The 27,235-nt window shown below is 40.7% G+C and overlaps 1 protein-coding gene across 2 annotated transcripts in view; it reads left to right on the plus strand.

The window, feature by feature from the left end:
- Positions 1–27,235, plus strand: part of TMTC1 (transmembrane O-mannosyltransferase targeting cadherins 1) — a 311,748-nt gene that overhangs the window by 190,175 nt on the left and 94,338 nt on the right. For both annotated transcript variants that reach the window (XM_059886525.1, NM_001192761.3), the window contains exon 9: positions 11,947–12,068. In XM_059886525.1, coding sequence (XP_059742508.1) covers positions 11,947–12,068 — 122 coding nt within the window. The remainder of the gene's footprint in view (positions 1–11,946; positions 12,069–27,235) is intronic.

Genomic DNA, 27,235 nt, shown 5'->3' on the forward strand with positions numbered 1-27,235 from the left:
GTTCATGAACTCCTTATTGCAAAATTCAGACTTCATTTGAAGAATATAGGGAAAACCACTGGGTCTTCCTAGGTGGCACTAGCTGTAGAGAACCCACCTGCCAATGCAGGATACCCAAAAGATGGGGGTTTGATCCCTGGGTTGGAAGATCCCCTGGAGGAGAACACAGCAACCCATTCCAATATGCTTGCCTGGAGAATTCCACGGACTGAGGAGCCTGGTGGGCTACAGTCCACAGGGTAGCAAAAGAATCAGACATCATGAAAGCAACTTAGCCATGCCCACAGGAAAAACCACTAAGCCATTCAAGTATGACCTAAATCAAATCACTTTTGATTATACAGTGGAAATGACAAATAGATTCAAGGAATTAGATCTGATAGACAGAGAGCCTGAAGAACTGTGGACAGAAGTTCATGATATTGTACAGGAGGCAGTGATCAAGATGATCCCCAAGAAGAAAGAATGCAAAAAGGCAAAATGGTTGTCTGAGGAGGCCTTACAAATAACTGAGAAGAGAAGAGAAGCAAAAGGCAAAGGAGAAAAGGAAAGATATACCCATCTGAATGTAGAGTTCCAAAGAACAGCAAGGAGGGACAAGAAAGCCTTCCTAAGTGATCAATGCAAAGAAACAGAGGAAAACAATAGAGTGGAAAAGACTAGAGATCTCTTCAAGAAAATCAGATAACAAGGGAACATTTCATGCAAAGATGAGTACAATAAAGGACAGAAACAGTATGGACCTAACAGAAACAGAAGATATTAAGAAAAGCTGGCAAGAATACACCTTTAGTGTATTTAGAATATAGAAGAATTATTCAAAAAAGATATTCTTAATGACCCAAATAACCACAATGGTGTGATCACTCACCTAGAGCCAGATATCCTGGATTGCCAAGGCAAGTGGGTCTTAGGGAGAATCACTGCAAACAAAGCTAGTGGAGGTGATAGAATTCCAGCTGAACTATTTCAAATCCTAAAAGATAATACTGTGAAAGTGCTGCATTCATAGGCTAACAAATTTGGAAAGCCTACAATGGCCACAGGACTAGAGTAGGTCCGTTTTCATTTCAATCCCAAAGAAGGGCGATGCCAAAGAATGTTCAAATTACCTCACAATTTTATTCAGTTCACATGCTAACAAAGTAATACTCAAAATCCTTCAAGCTAAGCTTCAATAATATGTGAACTGAGGACTTCCAGATGTTCAAGCTGGATTTAGAAATGGCAGATAAACCAGAGATCAAATTTCCAACATCCACTGAATCATAGAAAAAGTAAGAAAATTTCAGAAAAACATCTACTTCTGCTTCATCGACTACGCTAAAACCTTTGACTGCATGGATCACAACACTCTTAGAGACATGGGGATACCAATCACCTTACCTGCCTCCTGAAGAACCTGTATGCAGATCAAGAAGCAACAGTTGGAACCGGACATGGAGCAACACACTGGTTCCAAATTGGAAAAGGAGTATGTCAAGGCTGTATATTATCACCCTGCTTATTTAACTGATATACGGAATACATCATGTGAAATGCCATGCAAGATGAAGCACAAGCTGGAATCAAGATTGCCAGGAGAAATATCAAAAACCTCAGATATGCAAATGATACCACCCTAAAGAGCCGCTTGATGAAGGTGAAAGAGGAGAGTGAAAAACCTGGGTTAAAACTCAGCATTCATAAAGCATTTACAGGAATCATGGCATCCAATTCCATCACTTCATGGTAAAAAAATGGGGAAACAATGAAAATAGTGACTGATTTTATTTTCTTGGGCTCCAAAATCACTGTGGACGGTGACTGCAGCTATGAAATTAAAGGACGCTTGCTCTTTGGAAGAAAAGCTATGATAAACCTAGGCAGCATATTAAAAGGCAGAGACATCACTTTGCCGACAAAGGTCTGTAGTCAAAATCATAGTCAAAGTTATGGTTTTTCCAGTAGACATATACAGATGTGAGAGTCAGGCCGTAAAAAAGGCTGATGCTGGGAAAGATTGAAGGCAGGAGGAGAAAGGGATGACAGAGAACAACATGGTTAGATGGCATCACCTATTCAGTGGACATGAGTTTGAGCAAACTCTGGGAGATGGCGAAGGACAGGGAGGGCTGGCATTCTGCAGCCCATGGGGTCACAAATAGCTGGACATGATTGAGTGACTGAACAATGTCAAGTTCATAGATAAACAGGTGAATATTTAAAAAGGAGTTTAGAGCAACAAGCTACAGAGCATGTATAGATTTAACATTTATAAGGTCTTTTTCCACTCAGCTTATTCACTGTTTCTCTCTGGTCACTAGAATATGAATGCACTCTTATTTTCCTTGATAAGAAGGGCAATCTCATTGTAGTATTTGATTTTTTATGTCAGAAATAATCCTTATTCTTTTCTCAAGCCTTCTTAAATATAATTTTGACTTACAATTCAGTAACTAAAGAGCAGTCAAATGAATGGCATCTTCTCCTATTGTGGCTGTGGACACAGATATGTCCAGAGGCAGGTTGTAGGGGAGAGTAGGTGGGCCACCTGAAAGTGTTCATTGAAATGGAATCCTTGACAAGGAATACACATTTCGTGCCACACATCCTGCTTCATCCCTGCAAACTGGAAATTTGTGTCTGTGTTTATGTGGCAATGGGGCTCAGTGATGCCCTTTGTCACAGACCTCAGTGGTGAGTTTTCTGGATCAGCCTAGCAATACCTTGGATATTGCCTAGCAATATCCAAATTGCTAGGTCTTGTCTTCTCTGTGTGTTTCTGCTACAAACCTAGGAAGACGAAAAGGGTTGAAATCTCCCCCATGCACACTCCCTTGACCTTGTCTTTGGATCCCAAAGCCCAAGGGATTGTGGGGAAAGAACAGGCTTTGGGCTGAATCAAACCTCAGTTTGAACCTCTTGATTTTCACTAATTGGATCAGTGTAGATGTGTCTTTAAGCCCTCTGAGCTTCAATTTCCTCATCTATATAACTGGGGATAATTACCTATCTTGTAATATTATCACAAAACATCAATGGGACAGGCTAAGTCAAATGTCTGGCATATGGTATTGCTTAAGAGCCTCTTGTTTTTCCTTTACCCTCTACCATTTGCAGCTTACCAGCTGGCTTTTATTTGCCCTTCTGCATGAGCCTTTCCCATAGCACATGTATAATAATCTATATGTTGAACACAATCTGAGATGAGATCTTATCTTGCTCCTACCTTTCATCTCTCTGGTCTTCCTCACAATTTTTTTTTTAAAAAATACACAGCTTTATAGTAAGTACTTTTCCATTTTTGTTCAAAACCACAGAGATGAAGAACGTTCATTCTTTTCTTCTCCCATGTCTCCATGAATTCCTGTGATATTTTCATTTGAATCAGGAAAAAAATTTCTTGAACAATATTTTTCTAACTTACTTAATTCCCTTAACTCCTTACTAGTGCTTGTTTATGAAAATGAATGGTGTTTTCGTGCACTAGACTGGTATTTTCCAATCACGCTTCTTCTAAAGTGCCTTTTAAAAGATATTTGCTTTTATTTGCCTTTGAACAATGGACTCTGTGGGAGAGGGAGAGGGTGGGAAGATTTGGGAGAATGGCATTGAAACATGTGAAATGTCATGTATGAAACGAGATGCCAGTCCAGGTTCAATGCACGATGCTGGATGCTTGGGGCTGGTGCACTGGGACGACCCAGAGGGATGGTTTGGGGAGGGAGGAGGGAGGACGGTTCAGGATGGGGAACACATGAGAAATAAAGGAATATAAAAAAAAAAAAACACACACTTACAGAGAATGTAAGGCACATTTCCAAATAAAGTTTGAATTAGTTTATTCTCACTTGAGTAAAATAATCTGAGTGCTTCAGTCTTCCACCTGATTTGACTCTGAAACAACATAATTGTGTGCTCTTGTGAGATAAGAAGTTTCAATCCCAGGAACTAGTGTTTGCAGGAAGATTCAAACGATTGATTAAAAGCAAATCAAACAAAAACTCTGCCAAAAAAAAAAAAAAATGAAATCCTTAACCCAAGACCAGAAATCAGAAGTGTTGGTTTAGGAATGCTCTGATTTTAATCTCCCTCCGACTCCGTTCATCAGTGCGACTGGCAGAGCTCCTCGGTGAAGAAACCTTGGCATGGGACAAGCAGTGTTTAAATTGGCTCAGAGAAGACAGTGTACAAATCTGCTTTTGTCTCCAAGGAGATATAATTTCTTCATTCATTTCCCCTTTTAAAATTTTTTTCCCTGAACATTTATGAGTAAATTTTAGAGCACATGAAAATGAGGAAGTGATATCACCAGCTCGAGCCAAGTGTAGAATGTGTGTTGGCAGCTATGTTATTGAGATCCTGAATCAGAGCTATTTTTTCCCCAGCTTGGCTTATTCTGTTGATTTCAGACCAGTGAAGGAAAAAATTGCAAGTGGTACCTTTCCACACTTATGTGTGAGATGTGAATTGTGTTCATGTCATGGGCAGACTGTCCTTCAGCCTCTTGAGCATGTCACTGTGATCTAACATAGGGTCCCCATTAACTGTAAATTCACCAAGGAGTTTGACAGCTGTAACTGAAGCTCTGAGAATAAGCTTTCAAATTTTTTTCTCTTTGTCTTTAAGATTGTCCCAAGATTCCTCTCAATTCCTCCATTACTGATATGTTGATCAGGTTCTAGATCTTGTTTGAATCATTAAGAAGTGGACTGTTGCATTTGATATAACAATAGCAGTAAAAATTCAAAACTTTCTCTTCTCCCACTATTGAGTGATTGGTCTAAATATCATTTGCCAGATAAAGCTCTCTCAGATTGGCAGTTGTCTTCACTGTTTTTATACAACATTAGAATTTTTCTATAATCTTAATGGCCTCAAAAAATGGTGGTTCACTCAAGGGCTAAAACATGCTGGAAATACAATAGTGCAAGGATGGGACCAAGTCAGGAGTGATCTGGAGCTGGCTTCAGTTGTCTCATGAAAGCCAGAGTTCTGACTACTTTTCTGCATCCACAGCTCTGCTACCATCTCTGTGCTCTTTAGTCAGAGCCCTGGCACAGCCAATGGAGTGATCAAAGGGTTTATGAAAAGACCTTTGCAGACCTTTGCAGTGCCTTGGGCAAAATGGAGCTAACATGCCAAGGGACATATACCAGACGGCCTGAAACGTCAAAGGAAGGAACTGTCACCAACACTAAGTGAGAGCTCTGACCTTGGAGAGGATCCCTAGACAGGAGCTATGCCTGGAGTTAGGCAAACTGAACCACTATCAGACAGATGTGGAGGAGTTGTTGTTCAGTCGCTAAGTCGTGTCTGACTCTTTGTGACCCCATGGACAGCAGCATGCCAAGCTTCCCTGTCCTTCACTGTCTCCCAAAGTTTGAAACTTGTGTCCATTGAGTCGGTGATGCCATCCAACCATCTCACCCTCTGTTGCCCACTTTTCCTTGCCCTCAGTCTTCCCCAGCATCAGGGTCCTTTCCAATGAGTCAGTTCTTCGTATCAGGTGACCAAAGTATTGGAGTTTCAGCTTCAGCATCAGGTCTTTTGATGAATAATCAATGTTGATTTCCTTTAGGATTGACTGGTTTGATTTCCTTGCTGTCCAAGGGACTCTCAAGAGACAAAATGTGGTCCCCTGGAAAAGGGAATGGCAAGCCACTTCATCATTCTTGCCTGAGAACCCCATGAACAGTATGAAAAGGTGGAGGAAGGAGGGGCTGTCCAATTCCAAGAAAAATATAGACAAAAGTGAAGATCAAGTAGACAAGAGAGCAGCCCATTGGGAGGAAGGAAGTTCAAGACACATTTGTACAGAGCTCAGACAGAATCCCATTGCCCCAAACAATCAAGCTCTTTCTGTCCTTCCACTTCTGACTTGCCCCTTCCCATGCTGGGCCCGAGTTAGTCTTCTGAGGCCAGCTCTCCATCCATTTCATGCAGTCTGTATTATCATCATTTGAAAGCATCGAAGGACATCTGTAGATTCAAAGCTCATGATATTTTAAATAAGCCTGAGCCTCTGATTTGCTCAAGTGGAGACTCACAGATGCATTTCCTCTGGACAGTAATATAAGGAGTTGAGTTTTCAAAAAGTTATTAAAATATACACAAGCATCACAGGGAGAGCCCAGGTTTCCTCTTGCAGGAAGGAGACCTGGAGTCCTGTGCAGCTGTAAGGAAAATTTTTCACAGAAATAATGCGATGCATTTTTGCTGATTTGTAGTTGCAGTTATTTGTGAAGGACCCAAAAGTTTCAGCATTTGAGTTTATAACAGGGATAATAATACTCATCTCCACAGAACTGTCGTGAAGATTAAAGAGAATTTTTTAAATGGCATAAATGTATTGCCTGCTACTGGGTGGAAATTTGAGAGTCACTTAGCAAGAGAATGAGCACAGCTCACTGCCCAGGGCCCCTAGCTTATTACAGGAGATGAGGATTCAAAACAAGAGATGGGGCAGTAAAGTACAGTCAGATAAAGCAATGGAGATTTCAATTGATTAAATAACTTGTCTTCCTCAATTAAAAAGAATTTTCATAATAATATAATAGTGATTATTGAGTATTTTAATACACTGAAATATTCACAAAATTAAAATTGAATTTCAGTCATGTAAAAGATGTCATTTTCCCTGAGCATGAAAGTCCCACGACCTTTCAAGAGGAACACATGTATACCTGTGGTGGATTCATTTTGATGTTTGGCAAAACTAATACAATTATGTAAAGTTTAAAAATAAAAAAAAAAAAAGAGCAGATAGTAGTTAGTAGCAATGAATGGAGTGAGAAAGGCATGGAAGGGTCTGCATACATCCTGATTAAAAGTACCTGATTAAAAATGCTGTTGGTCAACTCTGGCATACAATCATAAGACAGTTTGGATATTCAAAGACTGAGGACTTCTCAACCCAAATTAGCATTGCAAATACTGTGTTTCAGAGGGTGGCAAAAGTACAAAGTTTCCATAGTAAGAAGTCTCTAAATTGAACCCCAGAGATGTATATGCAGCTTCTGTCACTAATCTTTCTTATTGCAACAGTTTGGTGAATGCCAACTATGTTTGTGCAGGTATCTGGATAAATTTAAGTAGGATGATGACTCCCATCAGGGAAGGCATAGTCTAATGGAGGAAATAGACCCAAGAACAGATGAGAAAAGAAGGCCTCGTATATAGCCCTGCCAGTTGTCAGCTTGGAGATACCTTACTCCCAGGGCTGAAGAGGAAGCTTTATGGTCATCAGCTTCCCTGAAAACTGATAAATTAGATGCAGACAGCTAGAGCCTAGAACTGCCAAATGCATCCTTAGTGAAATATAACTGTGCTCTTTGTAGAACTGTGAGAACATGCTGAATGCACTGTTTTATTTATCTGTAACCTGTTTAGAGCTGAAAGAAAATATGATAATAGGAATGATGGTGATAATTACTATAATGAGGCCTGTTCTCTGCTGCTCTGGGAGGGAGCAGACTATGGTGGAGGTTGTCTGGGTTAAGTGAAAGAGAAGTTGTTTTCTCATGACCACTCGTGCACACAGTGCTGGCCACGTGCATGTGCATCTATCTGTGTGTGTGTGTGTGTGCACGCGTGCTTGTGTATGTTTCCTCATCTGCGATTTGTTCTTTGAAAAGGAAACTGAGACTAGGAAGGGGATGGGATAAACCAAAAGCCACTAGGCTAGGCTCAGATTTCGGAGCTGGGACTTCTCTGAGGTAATCTATGTTTCTGAGGAGATCACTGCTTTTCCATTAGTGACTCCCACAGATACATGGCTGTGCAATGGTGGCCGAGTGATTCTCTGGGCACCCTGACAGGTGTGTTAAGAGAATTTCATCTCTTTGCAGCTCAGGGAAATGCTTTTTCTGTCTCCTCTCGAGCCAGAAGAAAATCAAGCCTAACACCCACCACAGTGAATCTATCACACATTTTTCCTACAGATACAGTAGGTATCGGTAAACTTTCGTTTGTTTAACTGATCAGAGAAGTAAATTAATTTGTTGGAAGTTGCACAGTTAATCAGACAAGTAACGTGTATTTTTATTGGCTATATTACTAGCTGTTTTAATTCTTGTCTTTTCACTCCCTAGTGTATTTGAAATAAATTTCCAGTTGCCTCTTTCCTAGAAATGAATGTACTTCGTGTACTTTGGAAAATGACACACATCTTATTTTTCCCCCACTCATATTTTGTTTGCATTTCATCTGAACCTATTAGGTTGAGATAAGCCATAAATTATTTAGCCAACTCTGTCACATCTGTGATCCACAAGATACAAAATTGGATTCCCTTCCAGTCTTTCTCATTCTAGGAAGTTCAGCCACATCCATGACATATTTTTCCCTAATTTTACAACATTCTGATTGCCTGATCAACTTGCAGTTTATGTCAATATTTAGTATATTCTTGAATATGTTCTACCTCTCTTGACTGAATGGGGAGGAGAGAAGATTATCATCAGTTTGATTTGAGAATCAAGAACTTTTTTCATAAGTATTATTTCTCTTGAGATAAACAATGGAACTTCATTGAGTTTGGGCACTGTGCCACTGTCTTAAGTTGAATGTTTTGAAAATAAAGAAAACACCACATAAGACAGCCCTTCTGGTAGCACATTCTGTGGAGTGGTGGCCTCTGAACTCATAACTCCAATGACATTGACTTTAACTGATCAATAAATCTTTGTGCTGATCCAACCAACCCCACTGAGCCGTGAACTGCACTTACATCATTTTATAGTTGAGGCAAGGAAGGGCTAATTACCTGCCTGCTCAAGGTGACTAATGATGGCAGGGCCCCAACTTAGATCTGGACATCAGCTTTGGGACACTGACTTGCTTTCCCTTCTATGTGTGTGGGACCCTTAACTTGTTCCCTGTTGCCTGTAGGTAAAAATCAGCTCCACTCAGGGAATACCAAACCCTTATAATTCGTTACCTGCTAACATGCACAGGGTTACTCCCTGCTTTGTACTTTCTGTATCTTCTGCCTGGAATGCACCTCACTGTGACCACTTCCCTTCTCTCCTAACACCACCACATTTACCTTGTGAGCATTCACTCCTCAGTCTTCAACCCCAGATTGTCCCCTCCACCAGGAAGCCCTCTCCATCCTCTCCCTGTCTCACACCCAGTTTCCTCTCTCACCTGGAACATTTATTCATTTATTGATTTATTCAACAAATGTTTCTAAACACTCATTAAGTGCCAGGCACTGAGCTGAGCAGAAACCACACACCTCTGAATACAGCTCACCAGCTCCTGTCCTCATAGAGCTTAGAGTCTGGTGAAGACAATAGAAAAATATGGTGAGCACACAGAAAAATATATAATTACAACTGGGATGAGAGTGAGGAAGGAAAGAAAGTTGGTGCCTGGAGCCTGCAGTCCCCAACTCAGCATCACCACTGCCTGCAGCAGTGGCACTCAGACTACCCACTGCAGGGGCTCCTGAACTGAGGGAAGAGATGGCCAAGGGGGCCTCTGCATGCCCGGGATGCCCGCCTCCTCTCCATCTAGTGGCTCCCAGAGCCTCGGGCTTCTGCTGAGTAAAGGACATAAGCATGTGCCACCACAGTGAGGAAGGCCTTTGGTCAGGCAGCAAGGGGTGATACTGGGGATGTGAAGGCAATGTCTTTTTCAGAGCTATGAGGGATGCTCACCAATAACTGCAATGAGCTGAGGAGGCATCTCATAGGGTAAAACACAATCCAGGGACATGGATATATCATGACCTGGTCAGGATTCCATCAGTCCCTCCCCTTGTCTTCATTCTTAGGATTAATTAATAGGGGATTTTACATTCTCTTTACAAATCTCTTTAGGAAGACACACTAATACTTTTGTAGAAGTATTTCAGTTTTTGAATAGTCCAAAAACAGAAAAGAGAGAGAGAGAACATCACTAATAGACTCAGAGGTCATAAGGAACACTTGGGCAAGACACTCATTCTCTGGGGTTTATTTTCAACTTTGTCAAGAAACACTTGCCTTTGTCAACATAAAATAATAGTCACAACCTAAAAGTTGAGAGTTATGTTTTAATTGGTGGGAAATTTTAGGACTTTAAGCACAGGAGACAGTGTCTTATGTAACCCTGAGAGAATTGCTCTGTTGAAGCAGGGGGAGTGGGTGGGGGTAGGGGGGAGCGGAAAGGGAAGTGAGGGGAAGTTGGTTATATAGAAGTTTGCAATAAAGGACAAGTAGTCTGAACATCAAAAGTATTTTATGAATTAAAGAAAACCAGATAGCCCAAGTTAAGGAATTTAGCGCTTTTCTATCCAAGGGAAGAGCCTGGGCTCATTGAAATCATTCCTTTCATATGCATCTCAGCTATCTGAGTCCAGTATTCTGTGTTTTTCACATCCTGAGTTCCTCAGTGCTCACTGTAGGGAGTGGCTGCAGCCTCATGGCTGCCAGATTGCACAGGTATTTTCTTCCTTCCTGAGTGACCTTAGGGTCAGGGATTCACATTTGGAGGGCCAGAATCACTGGTATCAATATGAAGGAAATATTCCATTTCTCACCTTCATATTATAGGATTCTTAGGGTGTTTGTTCCTTATATAAACTTTAAGTTCTTGCACTGAAATATACTTTGTAAACTGAAAGAATAATATAAATTACAAAGAGAGTTTTCAGCTTTTAAATATAATGAACTTGCCACTTCTTACCTGTGTTTTTCCTTTAATTTAAATGCAGCATAGAATATATAACATTGCATCCATTTGAGTTGAAAGCTTGTTATGCAAATTTTTTTTCTTCTTTTTCTTTCATCTTTTAATTCTAAAGAGTATGGTTACTTTAGGTAAATTTTAAAAATGAGGTAATGACTTACAGAACCATTAATTGTTCAAGGGAAATAGTCCAAATCACATTTGCAACTTTATTATTCAATGTATTTTAATAAAGTCCAAGTATCAAATGTCTCAAGATGCTTAAAATCTTTTATTTTGTCTACTTAAAATATTAGTAGTTTGTGTTAGGGAGTCTTATTTATGTTTTTGAAATTTTTTGTTTAGTGTTTTGCAAATATTTAAAGTATTAGGCTATTTAAAATGTTTATAAGAAAAAGTTTAAAACAGTAATATGGAAAGTTCTATTTGGTTTTCCTCTTCAATTATTTTTAAAATAAAATACCATCCAATACATCTAGATTTGTTTTAAATGGATTTTCCTTCAAATGTGTCTATTTGGAAATACACACTACCTTTTACAGTGCCCATTACAACACATTATTTGGTAATAAATAAAAAACTTTTGTTAGTTGTGACAAAAATATTTACAAATTTTTTATATACAATATAAGAGAAAGGTATTCTATCAGTTTAATGAATTATTGTAATGAATTTTTACTCCAAAAAATTTCATGGAATCAAGCAAGTAAATGCTTACTGTCTTACTTTGAAAGATGCTTAAAACACCTCAGCTCAAGTGATCTCCCTCTCTGTGCCCCTTATTTCGCCATTTGCATTTCATTTCCTTCTTGCTAAGATTTGCCTCCTCTGGTGGGCTTTGTGTGGGTTTTTTTTCTGTTTATTCATTTGTTTTTAATGTGTTCTATTTTGAGAGGACAATAATTCTCCATGATGCCTTAGTGAGCTTTATCCTACCCAGCTGCTGTGCTCCCTGGAATGAGTTGCCTGGGGGCACAAGGACTCTGAAAGAAAGCAGACCAAGTAGTGTTACTGTAGAGCCAGCCCAGAACAAGGAATAATGGTCACTGATTATGTTATGCAAATAGCAGATGTTCTGGGTGGCAAATATGTGTCAGGCAAACATGCGAATATTTCCATGAGCCAGAGGTTTTAGCCTGAAGGCTTTCTCTGATGAATCAGTACACTGATCAAAAGGTCCACATTGGTCTAGTTTATTCATTCCTTGAATAAGAACTTGATGGTTAAATGCTGACTGAAGTGGAATTAAACCCAGATTAATTTGTCCTCCACTGTTATGTGTTTCAGAGACTGGAGCACAGGGAAGTTTTGGTGGGCTTGTTGTTCCTGGTTTTCCCGTTCATCCCAGCCAGCAACCTCTTCTTCAGGGTGGGTTTCGTGGTGGCCGAGAGAGTCCTATACATGCCTAGGTAATTACTGTTTCTGGTTTCCTCTTTACGAGACCAACATTGATGGCTCCAGAGAGACTATTGTTTGTGTGTATCACAGTTAGATCCTTGTGGAGCTCAGGTGTTTATTACTTCAGCTTTAAAAACAGCCACAGAGGAAGCTGGATAATATTGACTGGAGTATATTCAGGATTTTAGTAGCAATCATTTTACCTTAACTTCTTTGTTCAAGTATCTGTGCTTATTAAACATAATGACTTACTTTATAGAAATATTTGTTAATTTGCATAAAATTATTGACTGTGTTAAGCAGCATGATTTTAATTGACTTCTATCTTCTTTTTCTCTCTTTATTTGTTCTTAAATTTAAAAATAGAAACAATCTCAAAGAAACTTGTCCTTGAGAAAAACATTGGTTAAAAGTTATAAAGGGCATTCAGACATGTATGATTACATAATGGCACTTAGCTTTGAATATTTGAACTGTGTGATGCTTGTCTGTTCTCTTATCTTATTGAAATGTCAGCATTCCAAGGCCATGTTTCTTTTCAGAAGCCTGAAAATGTCCCTGAAATGGTTCTGCCATTTATCTATTGTGTGACCTTAAGCAGAACATGATTTTTTTACACTCATTTCTTTTTAAACTTTAGAAAGTTATTTCTTTATTTTTATTTTGGCTATGCTGGGTCTTCACTGCCACACATGGGCTTTATTGCCACATGGCACGTAGGATCTTAGTTTCCTGCTGCTACTGCTGTTGCCAAGTCGCTTCAGTCATGTCCAACTCTGTGAGACCCCATAGATGGCAGCCCACCAGGCTCCCCCGTCCCTGGGATTCTCCAGGCAAGAACACTGGAGTGGGTTGCCATTTCTTTCTCCAATGCATGAAAGTGAAAAGTGAAAGTGAAGTCGCTCAGTTGTGTCCAACTCTTAGCGACCCCATGGACTGAAGCCTACCAGGCTCCTCCATCCATGGGATTTTCCAGGCAAGAATACTGGAGTGGGGTGCCATTGCCTTCTCTGGGGAATTAGTTTCCTGACTAAGTATGAAACCCTCATCCCCTGCATTGAAAGATGCATTCTTAACCACTGGACCACCAGGGAAGTCCACAAACTGAATTTTTTTTTAACTTATAGAGCTTTATTTATTTATTTACTTTTGGCCACATCGTGCAGCTTGTGAGATCATAGTTCCTTGACCAGAGATTGAACCTGACCCTTAGCAGGGAAAGTACTGAGTCCTAATCACTGGGCTGCCAGAAAATTCTCTCTCATTTTTAAAACAGAGATTTTAATAAGCTTTCTAAAATTAAGTGATTTTATGAATTATAAGTAAGAATGAACTTTTCTAAAAGGCAACAAAATAAATACAATAAACCAAAATATTATCAGGAAATTATTCATTCATAGTGAGTTAGAAATTTGTTAACTTTAATTTAAATAAAATTAATTTAAGTAATAAGAAGATTTAATTTCATTTATGGATATTGACTGAGAATTTTTAGATGCATATAATTAGAAATGAGTTTCATAACCTTGGACGCTCCTCAAACTAAGTACCTCACAGCTTTCCTAAGGCTTTACAGTCTCTTGTTTTGACTTGGTTAACGAAAAGGTGGCCTTTAATTTTCTTTATGTGTCTACAGCACAGTTTGGGAAGGAGATTATTCCTTGCTAAGAACTACTTGATAAGACAAAAATACAGCACAATTTCTTTGCATTCTGTGTTGCCTTAAGATAACAAGCTTGTGAGGCTTTGTCAGTACTAAGGAATATGGTGGGCAAAGGCAGACTTCAGTGTCTGTTCTACGTGTGTTTTCGCTTAGAGCAGCTGAGAGTGGCTTCAGTCTAGTTTTGTCTGCAGTACTCCTGATTCCAAGTAGAATCTGTATTCATTCTTCACTTAACAGATATTCACAGAACACCTGTCCCAGGCATATGCTCTACTAGATTTGAGGCTACAAAAATTAATGAATCTCTGGGGGTTTTTTTTTTCCACCAAAGATTTTAACTGCTGATTAAAAACAAAATGGCACCTTTCAATCTAAACACTTGATGGGTTGGATATTTTTTAAAATAATATCACAGTCTAATTGTATCTGAACTTTTGTTGAATCTTTATTGTATGTCAGTCACAACACTAAGTGTGTTATATTTATTTTCTCAGTTAATTCATGCTGTATGTGGTGGTTCGAAACATGTTCCTGCAGTCATAGTGCGACATGAGTGTGACATCCCTAGGTCTGTTTCCTCATCTATGTAAAATGAAGATAATGGCACTGAACTCAGTGAGATATTATAAACATTAAGTGAGATGGTCATATAAAAATCTATAAAATGCTTTGCATTGTACATGACTAGTAAATATCAAGTGTTACTATTGTTGATGTCAGCTTTCTGAGGTAGCTGATACCATTATACTCATTTTACAAAAATAATGCCTGGGCTCTAAGTTAAGTAACTTGTCCAAGTGATATAGCTAGTAAGTGGCAAAATGGGAGATTATGGATCCTTGTCTACTGACCCGTCTGTCACCTTCCAGCTTACATTGCTTCTCTGATAGTAACCTCAGTATTCTGCTCAGTTGAAAAAGATGAAGAAAATCTGAGCATAGTTAAGTATTCAGCTCAACTCCATTTGGAATCAGCACTTGATACTTTAGGAGTCCTGAGATCTGAATCCTCAGCCATCGAGGTTCTGAGTACATGGGCAGTGAACTTTTCTAATCCAAATACAAGAGAAAATTTTTTGAGGAAATGAAAGGCTGGAATTTTAAACAAGAGGTTAAATTTAATTCTTCTGTAAGAGAAATTTAGGTAAACATTATGAAAGAAAAAGTGAAAGTTAGTTGCTCAGTCGTGTCCAACTCTTTGCAATCCCAAGAACTGTAGCCCGCCAGGCTTCTCTGTCCATGGAATTCTGCAGGCAAGAATACTGAAGTGGGTTGCCAATTCCTCCTCCAGCGGCTCTTCCTGACCCAGGGATTGAGCCTCAGTCTCCTGTATTGCAGGCAGATTCTTTACCATTTGAGCCACCGGGGAAGCCCATAATATTGTCATCAACCATGTGTAAGCTATCTTATTTAAAGTCAGGGGTTCTGTCACCCCAGCAGGTGTGTCCTCCACCCACAGAATCATCCAGCTCTGGCCCTCCCTGTGCCGCCACATCACAGCTAGGCCTTTCTCTGACTCCATTCCTTTTCTCCAAAATAGTCAAAGTGGTACCACTGCCCTTTTCCCACTAGGAATACGCTGATTGGGATTAAAAGTTTGAAATAGAAAGAAAACATCAATATTACCAAGAGCACGTGCCCGCCTCTCAGAACCTATTTGAATTTTGCTGCATTTGGCAAACTTGATGCAAAGTCATCCAAAAATCAGTTTCAGGAAACTGATCTTTATTAAAAGATGGCTGTCCTTTCCTCTCCAAGTTCCTGCATCTGTGCATTGTAGTGCTGATGCCAGTCATCATTTTCTGAGGGTTTGTCTTTACTGCACAGCATCTCCTGTATTCAGATCCATGTTACAGATGCCAAGGCCGTGTGACAGGGAGGTGGTCCTGGAGCTGATGAAGGGGGCAGGTGACCAGGCCAGATACACAGCTCTGAACACACACCTGAGAGTTTACTTCTGATTCTGAGAGCCTGGGGTCAGAGGAAGCTGAGGAGTTTTTGAGAGAGACATTGTACCTCTCATGAACCCCAGCCTTCCTTCATGGTCGCTGTTGTAATGAGTACCACAAGGGAGCCATATTAATTATGGCACTGGATTTCCTTTTATCTAAAGTTGTACAACTGAGTCAGAAATCAAAGTTTTTGTGGTAAAACTTCTGTACTATGACTTAAGAGACTTAAATAACTTCATTGGAGCTGGTTACCCATGTTGACAGTTTTCATGAAAAAGGGGACTTTCTCCTAAAAAGATTTTACCCAGCAGAGACCAGCTGCCCCATCGGATGGTGGTAGACAGTTGGGTAAGGAGCTGCTGGAATCTTCTTCAGGGCTGCAAAGAATGTTACAGACACTGCAAGTGTCCCTTGGAAGGCGCCAGAGCACCAGGTGAAGCCAGTGCGTTTAATAAACCTGCACGCTGGCTTCCACGATGCTGAAGCATGTGTCCAAGCTTTTTAAACACACAGGAATCCTCTCTGCATGGCTCTCCTCCCATTATTGAGCTCAACAAGAAAGAGCCATTTCCCACTGCATTCATACCCAACTGCTTTGAGGAAAATATGCACCGTCTATTCTGGCCTTCTTGAAGATACAGATCATCATCTTTAATACAGAAAATCATCAATGCAGAAAATCTATGTTATCTCCAAAACTTTAGCAAACAAAAGTAAGATGAAATTAAAAGTTCAATTGATAGGTAAATTTCCTGCTCACCGAATGTTCAAGTTAAGGATCCCATTCCGAGTTTTAAGATCCCATCCATGAACACTACAGAGGTCATGTTCACCCTCACTGAATCCGGGGTGGATCCCTGCAGCCCCAGGGGGCTGGTTTGGCCATTTTACAAGAAAAACCCAGAATGAGTCATATCCACAGTTCTCTTTCATCCTCTGCCTTTCTGCCTAACAATGAACAAGTCACTTAAATCTTTTGGCTTCTGTTCTCCCTCCGTCCTAACCTAGCGAAGACCCAAAATCTCACCTGCCTCTCACTTGCACTTTGAACTCTGTGGATAAAAGGAACAGAAATTGGCTATCTATTTAGCACACTGTTGTATGGCTTTAGGGTCAATGTTTTACCACCAAAAGCAATTGGAATAATCTTTTCTTCTGGTGATAAATGCCAGTTTTATGGATATCTTTTTTGAACAGGCAGGGGAGTTCGGGGCTTAAATCATTCTTTCACAGAAGTTTTGATCTCTTGTTCTTATCTCAAGAGTAGCATATAATTTAATGGCTACTTTTTGTATTTCATAAAAACCACTTTATAATGCTTCAAAGGACTAAAATTTCTTTGAATTGATGAAGCAGACATAGTTGTTGAGAGCTCTCAAATAAAATCATAGGATATGATCAGAGATCCATTCAAATGCCAGATTAGGGATGATTTATTTACTTCAGTGTCAAAGAGCAAATTCCTGAACTATTTTAAGAAAACATCTACGAGGGGAGAGGGAAGAACAGACAGGGGTAAGTGAAGGCAGAAACAAGAATGTAGACAGAACTGATCAAGAAAAACTGGGACCATGGAAGGAGAAGTTAAACAGATAACATGTGTTTGAGGGGAAAAGAGATACTATTTGAGTTGTATAGTTCTTCAGCTAATGGACACATCAGACATGGAAAATGGAAAAAAGGTGACTCATTTCCATTTTCAGTTCTGACAAATACCTTCAAATCATACCTACTAATACTTAAATGGAATTTGTAATCTTACACAGGTTATTTATTTCTCAGGATGCAAAATGAGACATGTTACCTCTAAAGGAACATTAGTCCTGTTATCTGACGCTGGGGACCCCTACTGATAAGCCCTCTATGCGTATGTTCCTTCAGAGTTGCTGGAAGAGAGTGATGATTGAGAGTGAATCAAAATTTTGCCAAATACTCAAATCAACAGAAAAATAATTTGCTATCAATAAAATCTTACGTTAGCACATCCAGTGGAAGGAAGACTGACTTGGGAATCAACACGCTGCCTGGCCATCCTGGGGATTACTTTCCTGTCTGTAAAATCTGAGTGTTGGCCTTGCCTGGTGGTCCGCAAATGTTGCTTATATCTTCCTGCCACGGTTGTCCCTGTCTGTGGCCACACTGGGGATTGAGAGCGCAACCCTTCCTTAATTTCTTCTCCCCAACTCAGCTCCTCCTTCTTGGACATTTTGCAGTTTGGGAAATCTAAAGTCCAGTTATCAGGATGCCACATGGTCTTGAAGGTCCCTTTCAGCTCCAAAGTTCCACTCTTTGTGACTTGGAATAACCTTGGGTAAAGCCTGAATTTTTCCTCTTAAGGTTTGAAACACAAGTTTGTCCTGTACTGGAATGGGACCACTTGTGTCTGCTTAGTTTAAGCATGATGCCCAAGTAGGGAAAGGGAGACATGTCCCCTGAGGGTGAGACGGGAAGAGGAGGAAGTCCACCTGCCATGTGGATAGGCCCTCTGCAGGGTCCAGCAGAGGGCATTGGGAGTTGGTCCAGGCAGCCCTGGTGTGGGGCCTCCTCATGAACTGATGGGGCGTCCTTGCTTAGCAGCAATAAAGAGTACCTGCCAGGAGGAAATAGGACCCTAATCACTGGAGTGGGACAACAAGGGGCAATGGCAGATGCTCCCATTCAAGCCGTGATAGTGCAGGCAGCTTATCAAGAGAAGTTGCAGCCATGAGAACAGGTCAGATGTGTGCATATCCATATCAAGTCATAAGAAGAGACTCAGGAATTGTGCTGAAGCCTAATATCTAAATCCAGGCTCAAAGCACAGGTCAGATTGCTCACAAGGTGACTGGTACTGGGTCCAACACGTTGAGTCCCTCCGCCGCCCTATATTGGGGTTTCAAAAGTCAATTAACATTGGTCTTCAGAATACCACAGGGTAGGGATGGGAAGATTTGACTCCAGTGTTTGTTTCTCTGCTCTTGCTGTGCCAGCATGGACTATTCCATCAGCCTCTTGAGACATCAACTAAGAAGAGAGATGAGATCTAGAAGCTGGATCTTGTCTTGTGATGGTTACTTTCCAGAGCAGGGCCCAAGTAGGGAGGGTCCTGGGCTGCACCAGACTAGTGGTCAGTCATCAAGTCATCATGAGAGTGAGTGGGCTAGGTGACTGTCATGACCAGAAAGGAAGCAGCAGGACTTTGCAAAGGAACTCAAACAACTGTGTTACAAATCTAGAGACTGTAGATCACATAGAACAGAGCAGCAGTGAGAGGTGAGTGAGCTGAGAGGAGGTCAGTGTGCTCATGGGCTGAGGATCAGCTAGTCAGTTCCGTTGTGTTCAATTAATTGTCCTTGGCTATTGGCACAAAGGGAGGATAAACTTGAACAGTTATTTGCTAGGCTGGAATCAAAGCCTTAATATTATAGAACCTTGTTACTTTGTTGGTTATAAAAGATAAATGTTTATTTCTGAGTTTTAAATGGAGAGCAGTAAATGTCTTGGAAACCATGATTTGAAAGTAAAATTTGGATAGTAGAATCTGAATTCAGATGAGACTGAATGGAATAATACATGTGCAAAATGTTGTAAGCTATGCTAGGTAACTGCAAGCCATTATTTCAGTCTGTCCTGTACAAATGAGAAGACTGGGGGAACCAAAGTGGAAGGAAATCATTACAACGTAGTACAGGCCTCTCCTTCCCCAGTGCTTTTCTTCCTCTTCCTTTGCTCTACAAAACTCTTTGTCTCTTTTCTAATCTCATGTGCTCAAAAGTAAACAACCCTAAAAAGAAAAAAATTAATATTTTGAATCTAAACAAATGGTACAGATGAATCCATTTCCAGGGCAGGAATAGAAACTCAGATGTAGAAAACACACAGGTGGACACAGAGAGAGAAAGGGAAGGTGGGATGAATTGGGAGATTGAGATTCACGTATATACACGACCACGTGTAAGATAGCTGGTGGGGAGCTGCTGTAGAGCACAGGGAGCACTACTCAGCGCTGCTGTAGAGCACAGGGAGCACTACTCAGCACTCTACAACCTAGATGTGCTGGGGGAGAGGGGTGACAGGAGGGAGGTCCAAGAGGGAGGGGATATAATGCCTATGCATAGCTGATTCACTTCATAGTATAGCAGAAACTAACACAACAGTGGAAAGTAGTTATACTCCATTAGAAACAAAAAAACTGAGCTCACAGACACAGAGAACAGATTGGTGGTTGCCGGAGACAGGGTGTGAGGGGTGGGCAGAATAGGTGAAGGTGGGCAAAAGGCACGAACTTCCAGTTATAAGTTAAAGAAGCCCTGGGCATGTAATGTGTCGTTAATAATACTGTGTTGTATAACTGAAAATTGCTGAGAAAATAGATCTTAAAAGTTCTTATCACAAGAAAAAAAATGTGTAAATATGTAAGCTGATGGATGTTAATTAGACTTATTGTGGTGATCATTTTATAATATATAGAAATATCAGATCATGATGCTGTATACCTGACTCTAGTACATCACTCGTATCTCAAATTTTTAAAAAAGTGAGCAACCCTAGCTTAGCAGGCTAGCATTCTGAAACATAATACTGAAGGAGGTTATGGAATGTGCCTCTGGGAGTGGAAGCGAGAGTAGCGAGTAGGTGTCACACACCCAGCATCCTGCACGGTTTGCCTGGAGGATATAAGTGGGCTTAAGTATGGCTATTTCAACCTCCCCTCCTTTAAGACTCCCTCATCTTTATTAGTGAATCTCTTTCTTTCCTTGGTGCCTGGATTCTGTGCTGGGAAATACATCTCAAACCAGGGACTTCTTCTATACATTTTAGTTATTTTAAAATATCCTCCCCATTCATTTATAAACCCCAGTTGTCAGAGGTGGGACCACCATTTTGTACATCTGTGTTTTCTCATAATACCCAGAAAAATACATGCTTCATTAGAGAGTATTGTGTAAAATTAAACAACATTGGATGCTCAGAGGTAGGGTCTACCTGCCAATGCAGGAGATGGAGATTCCATCCCTTGGTCGAGAAGATCCCATGGAGAAGAAAATGGCAATCACGCTAGTATTCTTGCCTGGGAAATCCTATGGACAGAGGAGCCTGGTGTGTTACAGACCACAGGGTCACAAAGAGTCGGACTTGACTGAGCGACTCAGCATGCATACACTGGCACGTGACACAGCCTATGCAGTCAGGGTGATGTTAGTATGGGGAAGAAACAAGGGTATAGCACCAGCTAGTGAGTTGTCAGAGAAGCACCCCACTCCAGTACTCTTGCCTGGAAAATCCCATGGACGGAGGGGCCTGGTGGGCTGCTGTATATGGAGTCAGACACGACTGAGCGACTTCACTTTCACTTTTCACTTTCATGCATTGGAGAAGGAAATGGCAACCCACCCCAGTGTTCTTGCCTAGAGAATCTCAGGGACGGGGGAGCCTGGTGGGCTGCCGTCTATGGGGTCGCACAGAGTCGGACACGACTGAAGCAATTTAGCAGCAGCAGCAGTGAGTTGTCTGTCCATTATGCTTTTGCTTCAAAAGTGAAGATGCTCGACTCTAGAATTTGGTAGTTTGTGGAAGAATTAGTGGCAGAATTCAGGTCCTAATGCTGAGTATGCTGTAGGAGGGTTGAGAAGGATGTCTTAGATGTAGATTCATTTACTTTCGAGGTGTTTGGCTTTGACCAAAAGGCCTTTCAGCTCAGATGGAAAATTTGGATGTGGCCACTTGAACCAGCTGAGACGGAAATAAGCCAGGTGAAGGCGCCTGCAAAGGGAAACACGACACCTCGAGTATGGACAGTTCCCCTGGTGATAGTCATCTTTGGGTTCCACTTTGAACTGATGCATTTTTAAGTTCACTTTTGTTTCCATGTTAGCTTTGTTGTCAAAACTTGGCCTCTCTTCACTGATGCTGAACAGAAACACAGAGACAGAGTTTTGGGTGAAGTAGAAAAGAACAGCTTTTATTGCTTTGCCAGGCAAAGGGGACGACAGTAGGCTAATGCCCTCGAGGCTGTGTGAACCACCCTGGAAGGGGTAGTGAAGAGTTTAACAGTGTTTAAGGAGCAGAGCGTGATCAGCTCCTGGACAGTTCTTGAATTGGCTTTCATTCAAGCATCATCAGTCTTCTGGTTTCAACCAGTGTAGGGTCTGTGTTCTGGTGGTCAGCAGTTTTCATCTGGACGGGGTCTGCTTCCAGTAAAAACAAGAATGTGTTTCAGACCTTTATCTATATATTTTAGGGAACTGGGAGTTGGGTGATTCTGCTGTGTGGCAGAATCATAGTCTAAATTTTTTCCAGTTCCCTAGCCCAAGACCTCTTCTTTGTTTCTATATCTTCCTATTTCCCAGTCATTAACTTGAGTCAACATTTTACTTCAAAAGACAAGGACACAGGGGCTTGTACACAGTTTTAGTTTCTGATGCCTTCAACCACAGTGTTCAATCATACTTATGAAGCAGCTCCTGTTATCTGCCCAGTACTTAGCCTGAAAAAAGGAATAAAACAATCAGATCAGATCAGATCAGTCTCTCAGTCATGTCCGACTCTTTGCGACCCCATGAATCGCAGCACGCCAGGCCTCCCTGTCCATCACCAACTCCCGGAGTTCACCCAGACTCATGTCCATCCAGTCAGTGATGCCATCCAGCCATCCCATCCTCTGTCGTCCCCTTCTCCTCCTGCCCCCAATCCCTCCCAGCATCAGAGTCTTTTCCAATGATTCAACTCTTCGCATGAGGTGGCCAAAGTACTGGAGTTTCAGCTTTAGCATCATTCCCTCCAAAGAAATCCCAGGGCTGATCTCCTTCAGAATGGACTGGTTGGATCTCTTTGCAGTCCAAGGAACTCTCAAGAGTCTTCTCCAACACCACAGTTAAAAGCATCCATTCTTTAGCGCTCAGCCTTCTTCACAGTCCAACTCTCACATCCATACATGACCACAGGAAAAACCATAGCCTTGACTAGACGAACCTTTGTTGGCAAAGTAATGTCTCTGCTTTTGAATATGCTATCTAGGTTGGTCATAACTTTCCTTCCAAGGAGTAAGCGTCTTTTAATTTCATGGCTGCAATCACCATCTGCAGTGATTTTGGAGCCCCCCAAAATAAAGTCTGACACTGTTTCCACTGTTTCCCCATCTATTTCCCATGAAGTGGTGGGACCGGATGCCATGATCTTCGTTTTCTGAATGTTGGGCTTTAAGCCAACTTTTTCACTCTCCACTTTCACTTTCATCAAGAGGCTTTTGAGTTCCTCTTCCCTTTCTGCCATAAGGGTGGTGTCATCTGCATATCTGAGGTTATTGATATTTCTCCCAGCAATCTTGATTCCAGTTTGTGTTTCTTCCAGTCCAGCATTTCTCATGATGTACTCTGCGTATGAGTTAAATAAACAGGGTGACAATATACAGCCTTGACGAACTCCTTTTCCTATTTGGAACCAGTCTGTTGTTCCATGTCCAGTTCTAACTGTTGCTTCCTGACCTGCATACAAATTTCTCAAGAGGCAGATCAGGTGTTCTGGTATTCCCATTTCTTTCAGAATTTTCCATGGTTTATTGTGATCCACACAGTCAAAGGCTTTGGCATAGTCAATAAAGCAGAAATAGATGCTTTTCTGGAACTCTCTTGCTTTTTCCATGATCCAGCGGATGTTGGCAATTTGATCTCTGGTTCCTCTGCCTTTTCTAAAACCAGCTTGAACATCTGGAAGTTCACGCTTCACATATTGCTGAAGCCTGGCTTGGAGAATTTTGAACATTACTTTACTAGCGTGTGCGATGAGTGCAATTGTGCAGTAGTTTGAGCATTCTTTGGCATTGCCTTTCTTTGGAATTGGAATGAAAACTGACCTTTTCCAGTCCTGTGGCCACTGCTGAGTTTTCCAAATTTGCTGGCATATTGAGTGCAGCACTTTCACAGCATCATCTTTCAGGATTTGGAATAACTCAACTGGAATTCCATTACCTCCACTAGCTTTGATCGTAGTGATGCTTTCTAAGGCCCACTTGACTTTACATTCCAGGATGTCTGGCTCTAGGTCAGTGATCACACCATCATGATTATCTGGGTCATGAAGATCTTTTTTGTACAGTTCTTCTGTGTATTCTTGCCATCTCTTCTTAATATCTTCTGCTTCTGTTAGGTCCATACCATTTCTGTCTTTTATTGAGCCCATCTTTGCATGAAATGTTCCCTTGTTATCTCTAATTTTCTTGAAGAGATCTCTAGTCTTTCCCATTCTATTATTTTCCTCTATTTCTTTGCACCAATCACTGAGGAAGGCTTTCTTATCTTTCCTTGCTATTAACCCTAATTGATGTAATAGTGTACTAAATACACACATGAACAGATAGACATTGTCCTTGAGATCACTGATACCTGTATTCAGTTCAGAGAACACATCCATGTGTTATTTCATTTACTCCATGCAACAGCCTTTCAAGGTAATTGTAGTACAAACAACTTCGCTTCATGGATCAAAGACTTGTCATGGCAAAGGGGCATGCGTAACTCAGCAGAGCTATGAGCCATGCTGTGCAGGCCCACCCAAGACAAATGGATCAGAGTGCAGAGTTCTTACAAAACGTGGTCCACTGCAGAGGGAAATGGCAATCCACTCCAATATTTGTGCCACGAGAACCCAGTGAAAAGGGAAAAAGATGTGACACTGAAGATGAGACTCTGCCCCCAGGTCAGAAGGTGTCCAATATGCTACTGGGGAAAAGCAGAGGGGAATTATTAATACCTCCAGAAAGAATAAAGCAGTAGAGCCTGAAGTCAGGTAGGTTGATTCCTCCAGTTCCATTCTTCTTTCTCAAGATAGCTTTGGCTAATCGAGGTTTTTTGTATTTCCATACAAATTGTGAAATTATTTGTTCTAGCTCTGTGAAGAATACCGCTGGTAGCTTGATAGGGATTGCATTGAATCTATAAATTGCTTTGGGTAGTATACTCATTTTCACTATATTGATTCTTCCAATCCATGAGCATGGTATATTTCTCCATCTATTAGTGTCCTCTTTGATTTCACCAGTGTTTTATAGTTTTCTATATATAGGTCTTTAGTTTTTTTAGGTAGATATATTCCTAAGTATTTTATTCTTTCCGTTGCAATGGTGAATGGAATTGTTTCCTTAATTTCTCTTTCTGTTTTCTCATCATTAGTGTATAGGAATGCAAGGGATTTCTGTGTGTTGATTTTATATCCTGCAACTTTACTATAATCATTGATTAGTTCTAGTAGTCATACACACTACGGAAACCAGAAGGGAAAGAGACACGTGTACCCCAATGTTCATCGAAGCACTGTTTATAATAGCCAGGACATGGAAGCAACCTAGATGTCCATCAGCAGATGAATGAGTAAGAAAGCCACGGTACATATACACAATGGAGTATTACTCAGCCATTAAAAAGAATTCATTTGAATCAGTTCTAATGAGATGGATGAAACTGGAGCCTATTATACAGAGTGAAGTAAGCCAGAAAGAAAAACACCAATATAGTATACTAACACATATATATGGAATTTAGAAAGATGGTAACAATAACCCTGTATACGAGACAGCAAAAGAGACACTGATGTATAGAACAGTCTTATGGACTCTGTGGGAGAGGAAGAGGGTGGGAAGATTTGGGAGAATGGCATTGAAACATGTATACTATCATGTATGAAATGAGTCGCCAGTCCAGGTTCAATGCACGATACTAGATGCTGGGGGCTGGTGCACTGGGACGACCCAGAGGGATGGTATGGGGAGGGAGGAGGGAGGAGGGTTCAGGATGGGGAACACATATATACCTGTGGTGGATTCATTTTGATATTTGGCAAAACCAATACAATATTGTAAAGTTTAAAAATAAAATTAAAAAAATAATAATAAAAGAATGAAGCAGCTGGGCCAAAGCAGAAACACCACTCAATTGTGGATGTGTTTGTCAAGAAAACTGAAGATATCAAGAGAACATTTCATGCAAGGATGGGCATGGTTAAGGACAGAAACAGTAAGGACCTAAGAAGCAGAGAGATTAAGAAGAGGTGGCAAGAATACACAGAATTATATAGGAAAGGTCTTAATGACCCAGATAACCGCAATGGTGTGGTCACTCATTTAGAGCCGGACATTCTGGAGTGTGAAGTCAAGTGGGCCTTAGGAGACATTACTATGAACAAAGCCAGTGGAGGTGACAAAATAAACATTAAGAAGCTTCTCTTATTAATTAAGAACATTAATAAACCTAGACTAGCACCCCTGGGATGTGGAGCTAAGGAAATACACAAGTCTAGTCTTTCTCTAGACTATGAATAAACTTTCACATCCAGATACATTCTATCTTTGGGGATATTTCCCCATCCATCAAGTGTTTGAGATAATAAATGAAATGGCAATAAATTGGGACACTGATGAGTCTGGGCTCATGGAACTGCCAGCTTCTGGGTTCAATCTGAGCTGAGGAGCCGCCATTGACTCCTGTTGTTTCCTTTGCTAGAGCATCAAACACTTGTTTTGGGTTCAAGGTTCCAGGGCTTTATTGTTTAACCATTTGGGGTCAGCATTCATGAGACTGGAATAAGATCTTAAGGTCAGATAAATTTCCAGATGGGGATTCAACAGATCAATGTGAAGTTAATCAGGGATGTGTTTCACTTAAACAGTCTAAAGTTGGGAATTTTTTAGAGTAGTAAAATAGAATGTGTCTGTCTTGTATCATTAATGCTACTTATGGGTACATTCAGTGGGTAATTTGAGCTTGTTAAATTAAAAGGTAGAATTTCAGTTCTACCTTAACAACTGAAAGATTCTCTTTGCTGCCTATAATTAAACAAAAAGTGAAACTAAAGCAAATTTCATTAAATCCTTGGCCCAGTCATAGAAAATTGTCATCTCTCCAGGTTGATGTAAATGGGAAGGGAAAATGTTGTTACTTTTATCACTTAAGAACTTCTTCCCCTTAAGGTTCCTGAAAGTACATTTGTACTATTTGCAGGATGATTAACTGCTCACAAAGTTCTCAAACAACAGGTGTAAACATTTTTTTATTCTAATTTGAAAGGAAAGACATTGTTGATTCAGATTTCCTATTCAGCTCTCTTTGGATTTGCGTCTTTTAAGGGAGAGATGTAAATTTCTTTAGTTAGTACAAGTGCTGCATGCTGAGCAGCTTGTCAATAAAATCTATTCAAAATTGGAGATACCTGTGGCCTGTGAATGAGAGAGCATTTCTGTGCTTTCTTCTCTGGGACAGCCGTGGTGCTTCTCAAGCGTGCTTTGAAAATGCCTCTGTACTGAGCTAAGCCATTCCACAGCCAGTTGGGTTCTGGGTTCTCCAGGTTATGATGTTGTCAGCTGTCAATGGTTTGCACTGACTCTTTTGGGCTCTCTGTGGCCATCTCTAGTCAGAATCCACATTTTCCTTCAACAGGTTAGCCAGACCAAACTGGAGTTTGGTTTCATTTCCCTGGAGGCCAAAAAAGTATGTAGTTTCTCATTTGCTTGATTTTTCCAGTTTCAAAATGAGGGCTTTTGCTGCCCCAGCAATGAAGAAAGCATTCGTACCCCCTGCAGCTGAGAGCTGCAGTAA

The sequence above is a fragment of the Bos taurus genome, chromosome 5 (genome assembly GCF_002263795.3).
Source record: "Bos taurus isolate L1 Dominette 01449 registration number 42190680 breed Hereford chromosome 5, ARS-UCD2.0, whole genome shotgun sequence".
NCBI classification, from domain to species: Eukaryota; Metazoa; Chordata; class Mammalia; order Artiodactyla; family Bovidae; genus Bos; species Bos taurus.